Source organism: Phaethon aethereus, assembly GCF_964289735.1.
Source record: "Phaethon aethereus genome assembly, chromosome: 1".
Taxonomy (NCBI): domain Eukaryota; kingdom Metazoa; phylum Chordata; class Aves; order Phaethontiformes; family Phaethontidae; genus Phaethon; species Phaethon aethereus.
The window spans coordinates 21,426,318-21,444,041 of NC_138575.1; the positions used below are offsets into that span (position 1 = coordinate 21,426,318).

The following is a 17,724-nucleotide window of genomic DNA, read 5'->3' on the forward strand; positions in this document are numbered from 1 at the left end:
GCAAGCCCAACCATAAGGTCCTCCCTCTCTGCCTTGATCTGGTTTTGGTAAAACGTATGTTGTATTATCTTCAATTTTCAGGGTTTTGTTTGTTTGTTTTCCTACCGTTTAACATCTCTCCCAACTTTGCTTCTAAAGCTAACTTCTGAATGAGGTGAGATTTAAACCTTGTAGTTGCTGGGATTGTTTTTTCTTCTTTTCTAAGAAGGAACATGACAGTTGCTATTCTTATATACATTTCCCCATGAGTTTGGCGACTGGCTAGGAAAAAAAAAAAATTAAGACAAAAAAGAGAAGAGAAAGTTGAGGCAGGAAACGAAGCCTGGGACAGCACTAGATAGGAAGGCACGACGAAGCTATGTAGGAAATGCCACTCTTCGGACTGGGGAAGAAACACGCAGAATGCTCCAGACTAAAAAAGCAAACCAAAAGCCCCCAACAACCCAACCACGCTCCCACGCCCCCCCGCCCCGTGCCCCCAAAGCATGGGCCCGGTCCCCCTCTAGCGGCCGGCCCCGCCGAGGACAACAGCCGCCCGCCGCCGGCCGGCGGGTCCCACGGGCGGCGCGGCCTGCTGGGCTCGCCGCGGAGCCACGCAAAGCGCTGGCGACGGGCGCGCGACCTTGAACCCACCCAGCTCCTAACGTACGGAACGGCGAGTTCAGGTCACCGTCACTGCGTGCCCCGGTCCGCGCGCCCCCGGGGCGCATTTAAAGTCACTCCCTTTCAGGTCGCTCCTGTGCGGCCCCGGAGGGGTTCAGGACGAGACCACAACATCACCCGCCGCCTCCGAAGCCGGCGGCGCCGTCCCCGGGGCCGCACGGGACCCCCTCGGCAGGGGCAGGTCCGCCCGCCCCGCTGACAAGCACGGTGCGCACCCCCTCAGACGGCGCCTGCCCGGCCCGGCCCGGCCCCGCTCCCTTCCGCCACACCGCGGCTACCGCGCCCGGGAGGCGGGGAGCCGAGGGGACCGCCTGGCAGCGCCCCTGCGCCCGGCGCCTCCGCGGGGAAGTGGGCTCCCGGGGACGCCTTCTAGCCCGGCTGCCGCCAGGCTGCGGCGAGCCAACGGGCCGGTTGGCGGCCTCTCCACTCCCCCTCACACGCGCGCGCTCTCACACGACCGCTACCTCCCGCCCCGCCGGCACGGACGCCCTCGGACCGGCCCGCACTCACCACCCGGGCGTCCACGTGGCCGCCCCGCAGAGGGCGCCGGCGGCGGAGGGGGGGGGGGACGGCCACCCCCGTACCCACGTGACCACCTCTCCGGCCAGCCATATTAGGTGAGGGCAGAGCACGCCCCCGGCAGCCAAAGGGCTCCGAGGCAGCTGCCAAATAGAAATGGCGGATGGAGCGGAAGCCCCTGAGAAGCTCGTACCTGCCCGTTCTCATGATGGCGGCAGCAGCGCGCAAGGCCTATGGGCTTTGCTTCCTCAGACAGCTCTCTACCACGCCCCCCGCTCAGCTCTCCGTGCACGCGGGGGGCTCCAATTGGTCCAGAGCGTGGCGGGTGCTGATTGGGCCACGTTCCCCCGTTTCCCTGCCTGCACCAAGGAGCGCCCGCGGTCGGAGCGTGCGTGGGGCTGACGCGGAAATCTGAATGGAGCTCGCAGGCCGGTTGCTACGGGGGCCGGGGCGGGGCGAGCGCGCTGCGCGCGGCCGCCGGTGCCGACGCTGAGGCGTGCTCGGTGCGGCGGCTGGGGTGGCCCCGCTCCGTCTCCCCGGGGCTCCCCGTGCCCTCGCCATGGGGCCCGGCCCCGCGTCTCGCCCGGGCCGGGCGCCGTTGGCCGTGGCGCTCTGCGCTGCCTTGTCGGTGCTGTTGCCGCCCGCCCTGGGCGCTGGCGAGCGGCGGCGCCTGGCGTGCTCCACCTGCCGGGGCATCGTGGACAGGTTCAACCAGGTGGGCGGCGGGGCTGTGGGGCCGCGGGGAGGCCGGCGGCGGCGGGCGGCCTCGCTGTGGGGCAGGCAGGGGCTCCGCACCGAGCATCCGGACGCGGGCTCCCGCCGGGCAGCCTGAGGGACAGCGGTGTAGGCCGCTCCGTGCCTGCCGCTCTGAGGGGCAGCGCCCGGTCTCGGGGCCCCTCAGCAACAGCGGGTGTGGAGGCATGTCGGGCCCGCCAGAAAACCGGCGGCACCGCCCGGCGCGGTGCGGGCCTGCGGCCCCGGCGCCGCCCGGCTCTCTGCCCCGCAAGCCCCGCGGCCAGGCTCCGGCCGCGCTTCCGCCGGCCGCTGTCTTACCGACACCCGGCAGCGGTCTGCTCCCGGCGTCGGTAGCAATTGCAGTCCTCGGGTCGGTAGGTTACAAAGCTCCTCGAGCTCTGCTATCGGCCGTGTTTTGGTGCTTTAGTGCAGAAGGACTGGCCGTGCTGGCTGTAGCGTGTCCTGTGCCACGGGGAGTGCTAGCGGAAAAGACCGTCCCCTAAAATTCTCTCTTGCCACTTGCCACAGTCCTACACTGCGGCCCAGTAAATTCAGTGTAGGCAGCAAGGGGCTGCCTCAGCTTCTGACAGATACTTAATACTCCTTGTACGTCTCTTCGCTGTCGTAGGCTTGGTAGGTCGCTTTAACCGTGGAGGGTTTTTTGCAAGGTGTTAGTAATAGGCATTGGCTGTGGCTCGGGGAAGTTGTGCTGATCACGGTGAATTATCCTGTTGTATGTTTGTGTGTTTAAGTTACAACATGGTGAGGACTGGGCTAAGTACTATCAAAACAATGAAGTAGAGGTCCTGGTCAGCTGATTAAAAATGTTGCTGAGAACTTAAAGGAGAAGGGTATAACGTTTCATACATGTATGTTTTTTGACATGTATGTCAAAATGTAAATGAACTGTAACAAAGCCTTGGTTATGTGTTATGAGAATTGAGTCATGTTATGCTATAACCTATACTTTCTCACTTTTTTTGTTGTCACTAGCTGTTTCTTTCATTTGGCAATTTGATCAGCAGCTTCAGAGCTTTACAGAAGTTTCTGCGTGGCGCTTTTCACAATTTTCATATAAGCATTTACTATTGCCCTTAATTTTTGTTACAAAAAAACCCTATGTAACTTACCTTCTTTTTGTACTTTTTATGTGTAGGGATTAGTAGATACAGCTAAAAAGAACTTTGGTGGTGGCAACACTGCTTGGGAAGAGAAGACACTGTCAAAGTATGAGTCCAGGTAAGCTGTCTCAGTATTTTTCATTGGGCTACGTTTCATATCTTACCGTGTGTAACTTCACCGTACCGGTGTTTGTGTGAAACTTAAATATTGAATGTGGCAGCTAAAGTTTCACATGTCCAAGCTGATTAATTCTTGTTGATTAAAATGTAACATTACAAGTAATGATTACAGTAGATACTGAACCCCCTTATTAATGTCTTTGTCTTGCTTCTGAAAACAACAAAAGTTAATACCGACATCAGTCATAGTAGTTTTCTTTTATTTACCCATTAAAGTCCTAAAATAATGATCTTAAATAATGGTCAGTAGTTAATAGGTAGGTCATAAAAGGTGTGTACTTGTTTTAGAATTAAAGCAGTGTCTTCTCCTGAGTCGTCACTGTTTCAGTGCCAAACAGAAAACTAGAAGAGGTGGAGATTGCTCTACTCTTTTCTACGTATGTTTGATTACTGAGCAACGTGACCTGGTACTTTTCTTCCAAATTTCAAATTCACTTTTTAATCTTAGTTTGAGCCTTGAGATGTAAGGGTGGTATTTCTGAACCTCAGTTACTGTGAGCTTCATGGGCTTGTATCAAATAATGATATTTGTTGTTGAACTTGGGAGAAAAATACTGCACTCAAAATTTGCTGGGAAGCTAAGCGTCTATCAAAGCTACAATCTGCAGACATAATAAATATAGGCAAGCCAAAGTGGTTCTTGTGGCCACCCTTCTATTTTTTTTGGTTGAAGTAATGTTCATTAGTTCTTCATTCTGATATTTGCTTTGTTTTGGAGCTAATTCAGAACACACCATGAACTGATAAAAGTATTCTAGGCTCAAGTCGTGTCTTAAGTGGCGTCAAATGTTTAAATTAAATTTATGATTTTCCTTCTCCACTCATAGCGAAATTCGTCTTGTAGAGATCATAGAGAATCTGTGCGACAGTAGTAACTTTGAATGTAACAACATGGTAGAAGAGCATGAAGAACATATAGAGAAATGGTGGTTCAAACTGTAAGTATCTTTTTTTTTTTTAAGATCTTTGTGTAGATAAGTTATCTAAGAGGATGAACTACAGATGTTAAATCTGGTGCCCAAACAATAGCAGTATGTTATCCTTCAAGAGTTGCCATTGGGTGCAGCTGGGTTCAGGCTGACTTTTAATAGCATGTGCTGCTGTCCAGTGTTCTCTCTTTTCAATTTCGGCAGCATTGCACCAAAACATCCAGTCTGTCTTCTCATACACCGTCTGCTCAGTTACCAGTGTGGTGTTGAGGCAAACTACCATTTGAAAACTTTGAGCTCTATTACCTTTTTTGTTTTCCTTTGTCATAAAACTGCAATGGACTCTTTGGTTCTTCTGAGTTTTTTGTTTGTTTGCTTTTTTTCCTGAAACATTATTTTGTTCTCCTGGCAATCAGCAAAATAGTTGATACTAACAAATCTAGAAGTTGGATCTCTTGAGGATGGTAGTGTAGCAGCTGACTTTTCTATCTGCCTTCTAAGCTAGCCTGTGATTTTTGTTATAACTAAGCTCTTCATCTACAATTATAAAGTATAATTAGTGCAAGGATGGCATTGTAGCATTTAAATCTCTTAAGATCTTTTTTTAAATTCCAAATCATGTTTCTTCTAAGTATATTTTTACTACTTTAGACTTTCAGCACTCGCAATCAGTTAGAATTCAATAGGACTAACTGCCATTATAATGTTTCATAACTCAGTAAGGATTTTTGATAACCCACATTGCTCTTAATGACTGTTTTATTACTTTATCCTTTTACCTAACTATACGGGGTTGTGTATACATTAACATGCCAGTTGAAGGGATGTTGTGATTTAGCCCCAGCTGGCAACTAAGCATCACACAGCTGCTCGCTTGTCTCCCCTGCCCCAAGGTGGGATGGCGGAGAGAATCAGGGGAAAAAAAAATTGTGGGTTGAGATAAAAACAGTTTAATTGGACATCAAAGGAAGAAGAAATAATTATAGTAATAATACTACTGATAAAGGAATATACAAAACCAAATGATGCACAAAGCAATGATTGCTCACCACCCCATGATCGATAGCCTGTCCCCAAGCAGTGATTCCCACCCCCCAACCAACTCCGATTTATGTACTGGGCATGACGTTATATGGTAGGGAATCTCTCTTTGGCCAGCCTGGGTCAGCTCTCCTGGCTGTGCCCCCTCTCAGCTTCTTGTGCACTTCCCTACTGGCAGAGCATGGGAAGCTGAAAAGTCCTTGACTTAGTATAAGCGCTACAACTACTTAGCAACAACTAAAAACATCAGTGTTGTCAACATTATTCTCATACTAAATCCAAAACACAGCCACTTGGCACTGGTGAGACCACACCTCGAATACTGTGTTCAGTTCTGGGCCCCTCACTACAAGAAAGACATTGAGGTGCTGGACCATGTCCAAAGAAGACCAACGAAGCTGCTGAAGGGTCTAGAGCACAAATCTTATGAGGAGTGGCAGAGGAAACTAGGGTTGTTTAGCCTGGAGAAAAGGAGGTTCGGGGACACCTTACCAGTTTCTACAACTACAACTGAAAGGAGGTTGTAGTGAGGTGGGTGTCAGTCTCTTCTCCCAAGTAGCAAGTGATAGAACAAGAGGAAATGGCCTTCAGTTGTGCAGGTGAGGTTTAGATTGGATTTTAGGAAACATTTTTTCACTGAAAGGGTTGTCAAGCACTGGAACAGGCTGCCCAGGGAAGTGGTTGAGTCACCATCCATGGAGGTATTTAAAAGACATGTAAATGTGGCACTTAGGGACATGGTTTAGTGATGGACTTGACAGTGATAGGTTAATGGTTCGACTTGATCTTAAAGGTCTTTTCCAACCTAAATGATTCTATGATCAGCTACTAGGAAGAAAGTTAACTCTATCCCAGCTGGAACCAGGACAAGGGAATAGCACAGCGTACAGTAGACTATTTCAGTTGGAAGGGACCTATAGTGATCATCTAGTCCAACTGCCTGACCACTTCAGGGCTGACAAAAACTTAAAGCATGTTATTAAGGGCATTGTCCAAATGCCTCTTAATCATTGACAGGCTTGAGGCATCAACCACCTCTCTAAGAAGCCTGCTCCAGTATTTGACTACCTTCTTGGTCAAGAAATGCTTCCTGATGTCTAGTCTAAACCTCCCCTGGCACAGCTTTGAACCATTCCCATGCATCCTGTCACTGGATACCAGGAAGAAGAGATCAGCACCTCCCTCTCCACTTCCCCTCCCCAGGAATTTGTGGAGAGCAATGAGGTCACCCCTCAGCCTCCTTCTCTCCAAACTAGTCAAGCGCAAAGTCCTTAGCTGCTCCTCGTAGGGCATGCCTTCCAGAAAGACAAGCTATGCTTGTCTTAAATTTGCAGAACTGAAAGAAACGGGCTTTAAACTAGAGAATTCGACAAAGTAGACTTCCTAAAATAAACCATTCATAAAATACTTTGTGTTTTTGAAAGTTACTGTGTTTAATAGACCTTTTGAGTGCAATTGATTAAGTTTGCCTTCTGTCCTTTAGCCTGCGATCTCCAAATGTCATTCAGTTCTGTGGTAGTTTCCAAAGATAGTTTCTTTGTCCATGAATGCCTTGGATCTTTTTTCATAAGTTATTACATTACACGTGGTACTCAGTAAATTTACTTTTCAGGGCCTGAGCCTTGGAGTCAGTATGGTCAGACTTAATAGTTTAGAAAGAGAAGCTGTACATGCCTTGGGAGTTGCTGAAGACTTTTGTCAGGCTACAGAATATCTGAGCCTTTCCTTTACTAAAGTTTTTGAGACTTCAGCATCACCGTGATACTGAGATCACAGCAGTTATCTTTAAGAGGAAGACATAAATAACACCATCTAAACTATATATAAACCTTCTCTAAAAATAAGGTGGTTAAAAAAAAAAAAGGGTGGGTATGTATCAAATAAATTGATTTTATTGGTTGCTCTCATTTAACATTTTTCATGAATCTATAAAATATTAGTAGAATCTGTTAACAGTGTTCTAGTTTAAAAGGTAAAATCATTTCGAGTTGGAGGACTACTTTTAGAAATTGGTGCCTGAAATAAGATCATCTTCAGAACAGAAAAAATAGGTTTCTAATCTGTCATGTGCAATAGATTTCTCTACTGCGTTGTGCAGGCTCAGCTGCGTGAATTGGCTTTTAAAGAATCTTCATTCTTTTTATTGATAAATGAATGTCTTTCATATGCAGAAAGAAGAAGTATCCTGATTTGTTTAAGTGGTTTTGTATAGAAACAATAGAAGTTTGCTGCCCTGCTGGAACTTATGGACCAGATTGCCTTGGTAATTTTTCGTCTGAAAAATACAGTAGCAAATATGTTCTTTTTACCTGTTTGTTTCAGTCTTTCATAACATGGATAAATACATGAAGTGTGATATTTTGTGTGAGACACCAGCTGCTGTGTAGTGTGTGCCTGCTTGCTGCTTGGTAGTTAAGTAGCTGCCTTGTGAGCATCTTTCCTGAAAAAAGGTCTTCTGGGCATGAAGTAATGTACAGATCTATCAAGGGTACTTCCATGCGTAGAATCCCTCTGATCGCTCACATCCACACCTGACCCAAGGCTGTTTGTGACATCAGGTCTGTTTAGGTGGCCTTTCAGAAGCTATGTAGACAACAGTCCTTCACCAGTTTTAAGATGGGGATTAAATGAAGAAATTCACAACTGAGGATTAGTTAAAAAGGCAGTGGGAGAAATTGGATAAAAGTAAGTGGGAGACAACTGAATGAAAGTAAGGTCTTTGATGCAAAGGTGATAAAGGAGGTATTTTGACCTTGGAAGTCTGTATAATTTATATATCTCTAGAACCTTGCACCATGTTAGAAATCAGCTTTGCACTCTTATATTCTTAAAAATTATGCCAATTCCCAGTATTGATCTAAATGATTGCTAGTAGATTTTGTCAACTGCAGTATGAGTGTTATCAGAAATCTAGAATAAAGAAAAATACCAGCTTTATCCAGGAAGCTAGGAAAATAGGTAAAACTCTAAGCCGTGGCTTTTACCCAAAATTAAGTTTATAACAGAACTTTCCTAGAGGTTGTTTTGAGTTCCTCTTACACTTGAATGTATTACTGAGGATTCCTTGTAGCAAGCTTTTTGGTTGCTCTCAAGTGAAAAAAGATTTTGGAAATTATGTCCTGGTTTAGTGTGCCTTTTTTTTTTTTTTTTTTACTTTTTACTGTCAGTGAACAGGGTGGGACTTGAGGTGCTTGTGGCTCAGAACAGGAAGTTATTTCCTTTATCATCTGATTTACAAGTATTTTTGATCCTTTTTAGCTTGTCGTGGTGGATCAGAAAGACCTTGCCATGGAAATGGTCACTGTGACGGTGATGGTACCCGAGGTGGAGATGGCTCCTGTAACTGTAACAAGGAGTATGCAGGAGATTTTTGTTTGGACTGTTCTAATGGTTACTTCAGTACCTTGAGAAATGAGACACATTCTGTTTGTACAGGTAACAAAGTCTTCGACATGTGATTAAATCTTTGTCTTCCTTCTTCAGTTTTTGTAAGCTAGAAACAATTTAAACTGATAAATGTAAAAACAAAAAATAGTTACAGTTTGGTCACTCAGCTTGAACTATAAATGACATGTCAGTCAGTTTGGTGGAATTCTAAGGTTTTGCCAAGTCATCCTTCCAGACTGCCCTTGATTTTTTTTTTTTTTTTTTTTTTGTTCCCCCCTTCTCCCCCTTTGCTTAAGAAGCAGAATTCGTCTATGTCTTGAGGGAGCTGGGAAGGAAGAGCAAACTTTGCCCCTGTCCCCCCTCTGTCCCCATCCCACGAGTACTGTCCAAAGACCTTGAGCTGAAATTGCTGCACAGGGGACTACTCTGAAAGCTAGGTTTTCCTCATGTCTTGGATAAGCTTAACTGGAGTAAATGGGCATGGAAACAGCTGATCTGTGCTACAGACTACATAGATTTCAGTTAAGTACATCTAAGCTTAATTCCTACAATAGTCAGGTTGTAGGACTAAACTTTTTCAGTTGGTCAGATTTTTAATGTTTTTACATCTTGAGTGAGATTCTGCAACAACTAAAACCTGACCGTGGGGTCTAATGAGATTTGTTTTTCATCACCATCAGTGTGGGTTTTTTATCTGTCTGTTTTATATTACAATATATAACATGCATATGTTATATATTGTGTGTTATATGTACATGTAACGTATATACGCGTTATATGTATTTATATCTATAGCTGGATTTCTAGTCTGTTTCCTTGTGAAGTTCTTCAGACTAGTATCATTTAACACATTACTCTCATAGCTAGTTGCAAATGAAGGAGCATGACGATTCATTAGGTGGGAGTGCCGAGTCTAGCATTTAAACTGTTGTCCCAGCCCTGAGTGGCTGAACAAAGTTTATCTTCTTGATCTCCTCTTTCCAAATAATTTGGAAATTGGACCTGCCCCTTCTAGTCACTAGAATTTCATGGCACTGTTTTCTCAGTGGTGCAGATGACTGTAATTGCCAGGTTTGGCTTCTTGGGTTGGGGTGTGGGTTTTTTGGTGTTTTGGTTGTTTGGGGTTTTTTTTTGTAGGATAGAGCTGCATTTTTGTAAATGATATCTCCATAAAGTCAAGATTTAATCTTGTGAATGGGAAGGTCAAGCTACTAAAATATGATAGCTTCCAGTGATTCCTAAATCACGTTTTCTCTGAGAATTTTTGTGCCCAAACTTGCCTTGGAATCTCTCAGCAAAGCTCAGATTGTAGTTTTTTCTTATCTTAGCCTGCCATGCTGCCTGTAAAACTTGTACTGGTTCAAGTAATAAGGACTGCCAAGACTGTAAAGAAGGCTGGATTAAAAATGAAGAAGCAGCTTGTATGGGTGAGTAATGCTTGGTAGACTTCAAACAGGTTTTGTAGCAACGTTGGCTAGTGAGATTAGATGATATCACAGTGAGTTTTATTGTATTTTATGGAAGTGTTCTGTCAGTTTAGATTTGTATAGTTTGTAGTCTCTCTCTTCCTAACTTGTTTCATGATGCAGGAAAGCAGTATTCCCTCCCCACTGATTGTCTGGTGATTATAGTTGTCTTTATCGAACTGTTCACTGTGTATCCTTTTTACTTTAGTGTAATACAGATAGAAGCAAGTGGGGTGTTCCTTTTAAGACACGGTTTTTGTGTTTATTTGAATGCTAAACAGTGCCCTACTCTTGATTTAAACTATTTTGTCAACTACTGGAAGATTCTTATCAGCTTATCTACATATTTTGTACTAATTGCCCATCTTCACATTACTGTGTGTTTATAAATGCTCAACACTAATTGAGTTCAAACATTTTACTAAAAGCCAGGCATACTGACTTTTCCTATTACTGGAGAGTCATCAAGCTCAGTGCTTCCATTAATCTCTTACCTATTTCTAGTTTAGCGTATCTCTTGGTTTATGACGAGATATATATGAAACACTTAAGGAAAAACCAAAATACTGAAAATACTCCCAATGCATCAGTACATGAAGGGCAGAGTAACGTTCTGTGCAACTGGTTGAATTTCGCCATTTAAAGACCTTTAGCGTAATATCTGGAAACAGTATCTTAGAAATTATGTGAACACTGCTTCTTTTTAAAAGTGCTAATGAGAACTAGGATTTGAATTATAGCTCCTGCAATACCTGCTTTGGCAACTGTTGAATGCTCCAAGAGTGTTTTTAAGGTGCTCCAATGTTGTCTTGTGTGCAGCTGTTTTTTTCCAAATAATCATTTCAACTGATGAAGTATAAATTAACTGAGTAATCAGTAGGAATGATGTCTGCAGCAACAGAATGAGATAGACAGCAAGGGGACTTGAATTTTTTAGTTGTGACTATTCTTGTGCCCCTTCCTTGAAATCACAACACTAGCATGTTTTAACTGCCCAAGTAGAACTGGTTTTCAGCTTGGCTGGTCCTAACCATAAACTTGTCTTTCTCCAATTTGCTTTGTGTAGAAAACTAAGCAGTGTATGTGTGTGCATTTGTGTATTTATTTTTTTAAATACTTTAAAAAAGTTACATAGCTTGGTAATATAGGAGTAGAGAAATCAACAGTATTCCTGAAGAGTAGTCTGGCTGCTTATTTGTTATGCTGTTTGCATAAAAAACATAAATGCATGTAAAACACTGACTTGAAAATTACAAGGATGGCAGGTGTTCTGGAATCTTTATTTAATTTGAGCTCTTGCATTTCTGATATGTCTGTTACTGTCATCACAAAACATCTTCTGAGGATTAGTTTTGATTTGTTAATGTAAGTTGAAGCTGAATAAAACAGTATATGTTACCACATGACTTTGTCTAATGTTGCATATCTGATCCTGAGCTCATTGTAACTCTCAGTGCAGTCAGTTTAAGTTTATAGCTTCTGTGGGACACTTCTTACAAGATTTCAAAGCACAGCATTCAAGTATTAATCTGGCTATTTAATCATGCCTACTATTTTAGGTAACTTGTCCCTTTTTATCTTTCAGATTTAGATGAGTGTGCCACTTCTCCTTGCAAAGATCACCAGTATTGTTTGAATACAGATGGATCGTTCTCATGCAAAGGTTTCTTTTTAATCTGCTGTTTTACTTTATTATTCAGAATCCTAATCTAATGCTAGAGGTAATGCTAGAAAAGGCATGATACCAGGCATTTAGGTCAGTGGGGTCCAGTCCTGCCTGGGCTTGGGCAGGATGAGGCTTTAGAAGCTATTGCATGAGGAAAGCAAGAGATTTCTGGTTATTTCAACTCCACTCTTGTAAGACCCTGCCTATGACACCCCCGCTGAAGTACTGTGTTCAGCTCTGGGGCCCCCAGCATAAGAAAGTCATGGACCTGCTTGAGTGGGTCCATCGGAGGACCACGAAGATGGGCCATAGGGAGCTGGAGCACCTCCCCTATGAGTACAGGCTGAGAGACTTAGCAGTGTTTAGCCTGGAGAAGAGAAGGCTCTGGGGAGACCTTAGAGCAACCTTCCAGTACTTCAAGGGGGCCTACAGAAGAGATGGGGAGGGACTCTTTGTCAGGGAGTGTAGTGATAGGATGAGGGGCAATGGTTTTAAACTGAAAGAGGGTAGATTTAGATTAGGTATTAGGAAGAAATTCTTTACTGTAAGAGTGGTGAGGCACTGGAACATGTTGCCCAGAGAAGTTATGGATGCCCCTTCCCTGGAAGTGTTCAAGGCTAGGTTGGATGAGGCTTTAAGCAAACTCATCTAGTGGAAGGTGTCTGTTGCCCATGGCGGGGGGGTTGGAACTAGATGATCTTTAAGGTCCCTTCCAACCCAAACCATTCTATGATTCCATGATTTCTTGTGTGGGTAAGCTGACTGACTTTAAGGGTGGTATTTTAAACCTCAGATATATGAATTTTTATGCTTAAAATATTTTGTCCTTAGCATGTGATGCCAGCTGCGTAAGTTGCACAGGGGAAGGTTCTGACAAGTGCAAGACCTGCGCATCTGGGTACATGAAGGAAGATGAAAAGTGTACAGGTTGGTGGATTTAGTAGTACGTGGTAGAACACCATTAGCTCATTTTTGGTTACCCATGCTGCGGAGCTGTTAAGTATTCGTCTGCTTCAGTTTTCAAGCCTATTAAAAAGAACCCAATCGTTCTGGTATTAGCTTATGTTACTGAGCTAATATGCATGACAAGGCTTAAAGGTGAAATGCTCCTACAAAAGGAACAAAGTATTTTATAGCACATTCAGGAAACAAATACACGAGTCTCTTGTCAGTTATCTACCACTTTATTGCAAGTGTGCATATGTAGTCATTTTGTAACAGAAAGGCAGGAATGCAATGTGGATTCATTCATAATGTTAATCCATTAATGTCCAAGTTCAAATTATATTAATTCATAGTGGATTATAACATGTGAAGTGATAGTGAAAAGAGTGAAATTGGAGTTTCTCTGTGGGGGAGAGCAGAAGGTACTTGTTATCTTAAGTAGCTGTTAACTGTGATGATGTATTTACAGGCTCACTTCCCTTTAGTTGTACTTTGACATCAATAGAAAATGACTATGGGGAATCTTCAGTAGGTTAAGATGAATGCCATTGCTTAATCCATTTCCCCACATAGGGGCCTGCAAAACATAAAAAAAACCTCACTACTATCTGAATAAATTTGAAACACAGTCTAAATCATGAAGAGCCGTAACATATTATTTTAACAGACGTTAAATCTGTTGCAGCAGCATCCTGCTTCTCAGTGTTTTTCATATTTGAATAGAATTTTGTTTATATGACTGAGCACAAGTAAGTTTTATAACAAAATAACAGCAGTGGACTCTTTCTTTCTCTATCCTATCTCTAGATATAGATGAATGTAACCTTCCTGAAAAGGTCTGCATGAAAGAGAATCAAGACTGTGTTAATACTTCAGGTAGTTACAAGTGTGTATGTTCAGAAGGGTTTGAAGATAAGGATGGAACATGTGTTCAAACTGTAAAAACAGGCAAGTGGCTTTTCAGTGACAGATTTTTTAAAAAATATGCTATATCGACAAATTGTACATGTATTTCTGTCCAAGGATGTAGTTACTTGTAAACTCCTCTGTATAATTTGTCATCTTCTTACAGGTGTGCTCTGTGTCAGGTAGTTTGTGGTGTAGGTCACATTCTGGAATGTGTGTTTGCTTTGTTAAAGACAGTGGATTTTTTAAATGTCCTGTTCTTGCATTGATATTTTTGTGCTTAACTCAAGGTTGTAGGTTTTTAAGTCACCTAAATGTCTGACTTCATTACATAAAATGAACTAACAAATTACTGCTATCATAAAAAGGAGGTCTTCCTCCTCCCCACTTTTTTCCCTGTATCATTAATTATAGTGGCTTTATCTGGTACCTTTATAGTAGGTTTTATCTGATTGCATGCAAGCTCCTTCAACTCACTGAAATCTCAGAAAACTAGCAAAATTCTTTTTGCTGGATGAGCAAGCTGAATTTGTTTAGTTTGTGATCACAAAAGTGCCAGAGCTGGTGTGAAGGTGAATATGGAGGAGACATCCATCTTTCAGTAGTAGGAAACTGTTTAGCTTGACTTAAACAAATTAAAGTGTAATTTGCTCTAGGATGTATGACACATTATGGACAGATTATGTTCACTAGTGTTTCATTACTCCTAGGCTTTTTTTACAATTCCAAAGTGAAAGAGGATTATTTTGCAATAAAGGTTGTAGGAGAATAGATGAGAGACACTCAATTTCATACCTCTATTTTTTTCTATTTCTTAGGTTGTTTGGTGGTTTTTTGTTGTTGTTTTTTGTTTGTTTGTTTCCCCCTACCCAAGACTGCTTTTTAATCTTGTACTAATGTTGTAAAGGTCTACGTAGTATTGCTACTCAAGGCCATTCAGTTCAGACCTTATGTTCTTGGTGCTCACTGTTATTCATTTAAAATCAGTTATGTACTTTTCCTGTGCAGATACTCAGGATATCAGTTACTATGTTTTGTAATGTGGTTTGACATTTTATGAGAATAAAAGCAAAATGAAAAGTTGACAAATTGGATTAGCTTTTTTCTTAGATTAATGCTTTTACCAATAGAATAAAATTGCTCTACTTTTTTTTAAAGGCTGTTTTAACATCTGAACTGAGCAGTTTGCACTACAGAAAATAATTCTGAGTAATACGTTTTCAAATACCAGAATTTCTTCTGATAGGTCATGTGGAAAGAAGAAAGTTCACTGTGAATAGCTGAAAACAAAAGCTTAGAATAGAAATAGCTGTACTTTTTTTTCTTCCACTAGCAGTATCGTACCAGTTTATTTGAAATGTTTTGTTTGCATCTAGTTAAAAAAAAAAAAAAATCATAAGCTTAGTTTAGGAGGATGGTGTAAGTAGCTCTTCTGTATAGCTTTATTGCTTCTCAGGTCTTGATAAATAGGTTGATTTGGGTTTCTCTTAAAAATTCTTAATGTCAAAAATTACATAATACATTTGTATTCTAATTATGATACTTAATTTCACAGGAGAGGAAGTAGAGAGTGAAACAACTGAGCCTTCACCTACTGGACATGATGACTTATGATCTGCATTCAGAACCAAAAGACTTTCCTATCTAAAGTTTTAAATTATTGGACTAAGCCTCTGCTAGCTGACATACTGTGGAAATGGTATTAAATATGCAGGTTGCCATTAAGATTTTTCTTTTTCTAAATGGTGATAAACTCCTCTTTAAGCTGCATTTCTTTATTCTTAAATGCCACTTTTTATATAATTCTTCAAGAACAACACTTTAGATGTGTTAGTATAAAATTTGAATTAACATAACATTGTACCCAGAAATTGAATCCATTTGTAGGTTTCTCATTCTAGTGCCTACTGAAAACTATAATAATTTGGAAGGACATAGTTGCACTTCATAATTCAAAAAAAATTTAGACTGAAGTTTGGTGTTTCTTGACATGAGAAATATTTCTGTAACTGAAATACAGCTTTTAGAAATTGTCAAAGGGAATCTCTTTGGAGGGGAAGCACTGTTCCCTTAAAATAGAATGCCTAATACTGCATTCAATAAAAGTTTATTTTGTTGGAATGTGCCTTAAATATTTTTCAGATGTTAATACCTTGCTGTGTTGTCATGTCTGTTTTTCATTTAGGCAGTGGAAAAAAAAGAAAAAGAAAAAAACCTAAACAAAAATAACCCCCACAAAACCCCAGAACCTTGTAAGCACTGTATTTCAGTTCAGTACTGAATTCCAGCACTCAGTTGTGCTGGAATATATATTGGGGGGGTGGAACCCAACCAAAAAAGCCCCCACACACTTTCCTCTATAGGAAGAATCATATCAAACTTCAACTTTGCAAAGGTAGGTAGACGAGTCTTTCTACCAGATACTTGCATTAAGTTTTTAAACAAGTTTATACAGTGATGAAAAGTAACTTTGCCTAACACCTGCACTTAGTGGCTTACAGTTGTTATATGAGTACTCTCTAGAATTGATGAGCACATGACTTTCATTACAGACTACTGCTGCATGTAATAGCTTCCTGTGCTTTTCAAAGTGAGCATACTAAAATCAGTCTTGTCTCTTGGGCCATTTCAGAGAGAAAGCTAGTAAGCATAGCATACAAACAACTTCCTATGTGTTGTCCTTAAGCGTTAAGGCAAGTTTAAGAGCTAAAATGGGTATATTCTGCAGGACCATCAAAGCTGTAAATAAGCTAAGGACCATCCAGGTACAGTAGCTAAAGTTCTGATATAAATGAGTAAAGTTTTATGTTTTACCAAATACATTGTGGTAGTGGATACAGGGAGCATAGAGAGGCATTACAGAATACAGCTAAAAAGAGCATAACTTAGGCTTGTCTGTAAAGAAATTATCAACAGTACCCTGAGGTAAGTGGAAATAAAAAGGGTATGAATAGGATTGACTTGTTGATCAGTGAAGGCCAAACACCTTCTGTATACTTCAGAAGACTTCTTTGTTCAGATTAAGTCACAGTTCAGTTTGTGAACAGCGCATGTGGGATTTCTATGTGCAATAGATATTTATGTGAATATTGTGCAAAAAACCATTCTGTTGCATTCTTATGTTAAAAGAGGTCTAAGCGGATCTTACGTGCTGTAGTTTAAATACCCAATGGTATTAAAGAATCTGTAACAGTTTTCTTTAAGTTATTTTCCTTCAGCTATTGTATCTAGATGTTTCTTAATTTGCCAGTCTGAGAATGAAAACTTCAGTGCTTTCTCAGCTGTAATGGCCAGAGATGGGCCTATGCCACGTATCTTTCAAGTCGTAGGGTAAGTGCTAAATTAATTTAAGTGCTAAATTGAAAGTAGGAAAAAGTAGGCAGGCAGGAGAGCACAGGGAATACAACTCGAGGACCTTTAGGGTTTTTTAGTGCAGGTGTAGGAAGATACAGTAATACTAGGCCTTAAGGATCTTACAGGAGTGTAGCTTGCCTTTGTTGCTCAGTCATTTGACACTTAACTCCTAGGTGTTCCAGGTGATGATCTGAATGGTCCTTGAAATGTCAGTTCTGTTTAGAAACTACCATCAACTAATAGTCTACAGAACTATCCAGTACAATCTCTTTTATTAATGTTTCAAGTCTGAAATAATGCTTCCTCATAGAATCACAGAATAGTTTGGGTTGGAAGGAACCTTTTAAAGGTCATCTAGTCCGATGCTCCTGCAGTGAGCAGGGACATCTTCAACTAGATCAGGTTGCTCAGAGCTCTGTCCAACCTGACCTTGAAGGTTTCCAGGGATGGGTGACACACCACCTCTCTGGGCAACCTGTTCCAGTGTCTCACCACCCTCATTGTAAAAAATTTCTTCCTTAGATCTAGTCTAAATCTCTCCTCTTTTAGTTTAAAACCATTACCCCTTGTCCTATTGCAACAGGCCCTGCTAAAAAGTTTGTCCCCATCATTCTTATAAGCCCCCTTTAAGTACTGGAAGGCTGCAATAAGGTCTCCCTGGAGCCCTCTCTTCTCCAGGCTGAACAACCCCAACTCTCCCAGCCTGTCCCCATAGGAGAGGTGTTCCATCCCTCAGATCATTTTTGTGACCTGCTCCATGTCTTTCCTGTGCTGAGGGCTCCAGAGCTGGATGCAGGACTCCAGGTGGGGTC

The 17,724-nt window shown here is 42.2% G+C and overlaps 1 protein-coding gene across 1 annotated transcript; it reads left to right on the top strand.

The window, feature by feature from the left end:
- Positions 1 to 1,277: 1,277 nt before the first annotated feature.
- CRELD2 (cysteine rich with EGF like domains 2) lies at positions 1,278 to 15,172 on the top strand (the record flags this gene model as incomplete). The annotated part of the gene is made up of 10 exons (XM_082005127.1): positions 1,278 to 1,897; positions 3,074 to 3,156; positions 4,046 to 4,156; positions 7,360 to 7,451; positions 8,447 to 8,623; positions 9,904 to 10,002; positions 11,627 to 11,704; positions 12,539 to 12,634; positions 13,460 to 13,600; positions 15,114 to 15,172. The coding sequence occupies exons 1-10, from the start codon at positions 1,742 to 1,744 to the stop codon at positions 15,170 to 15,172; spliced, it is 1,092 nt and encodes a 363-aa protein (XP_081861253.1). The 5' UTR covers positions 1,278 to 1,741.
- Between the last annotated feature and the right edge of the window lie 2,552 nt (positions 15,173 to 17,724).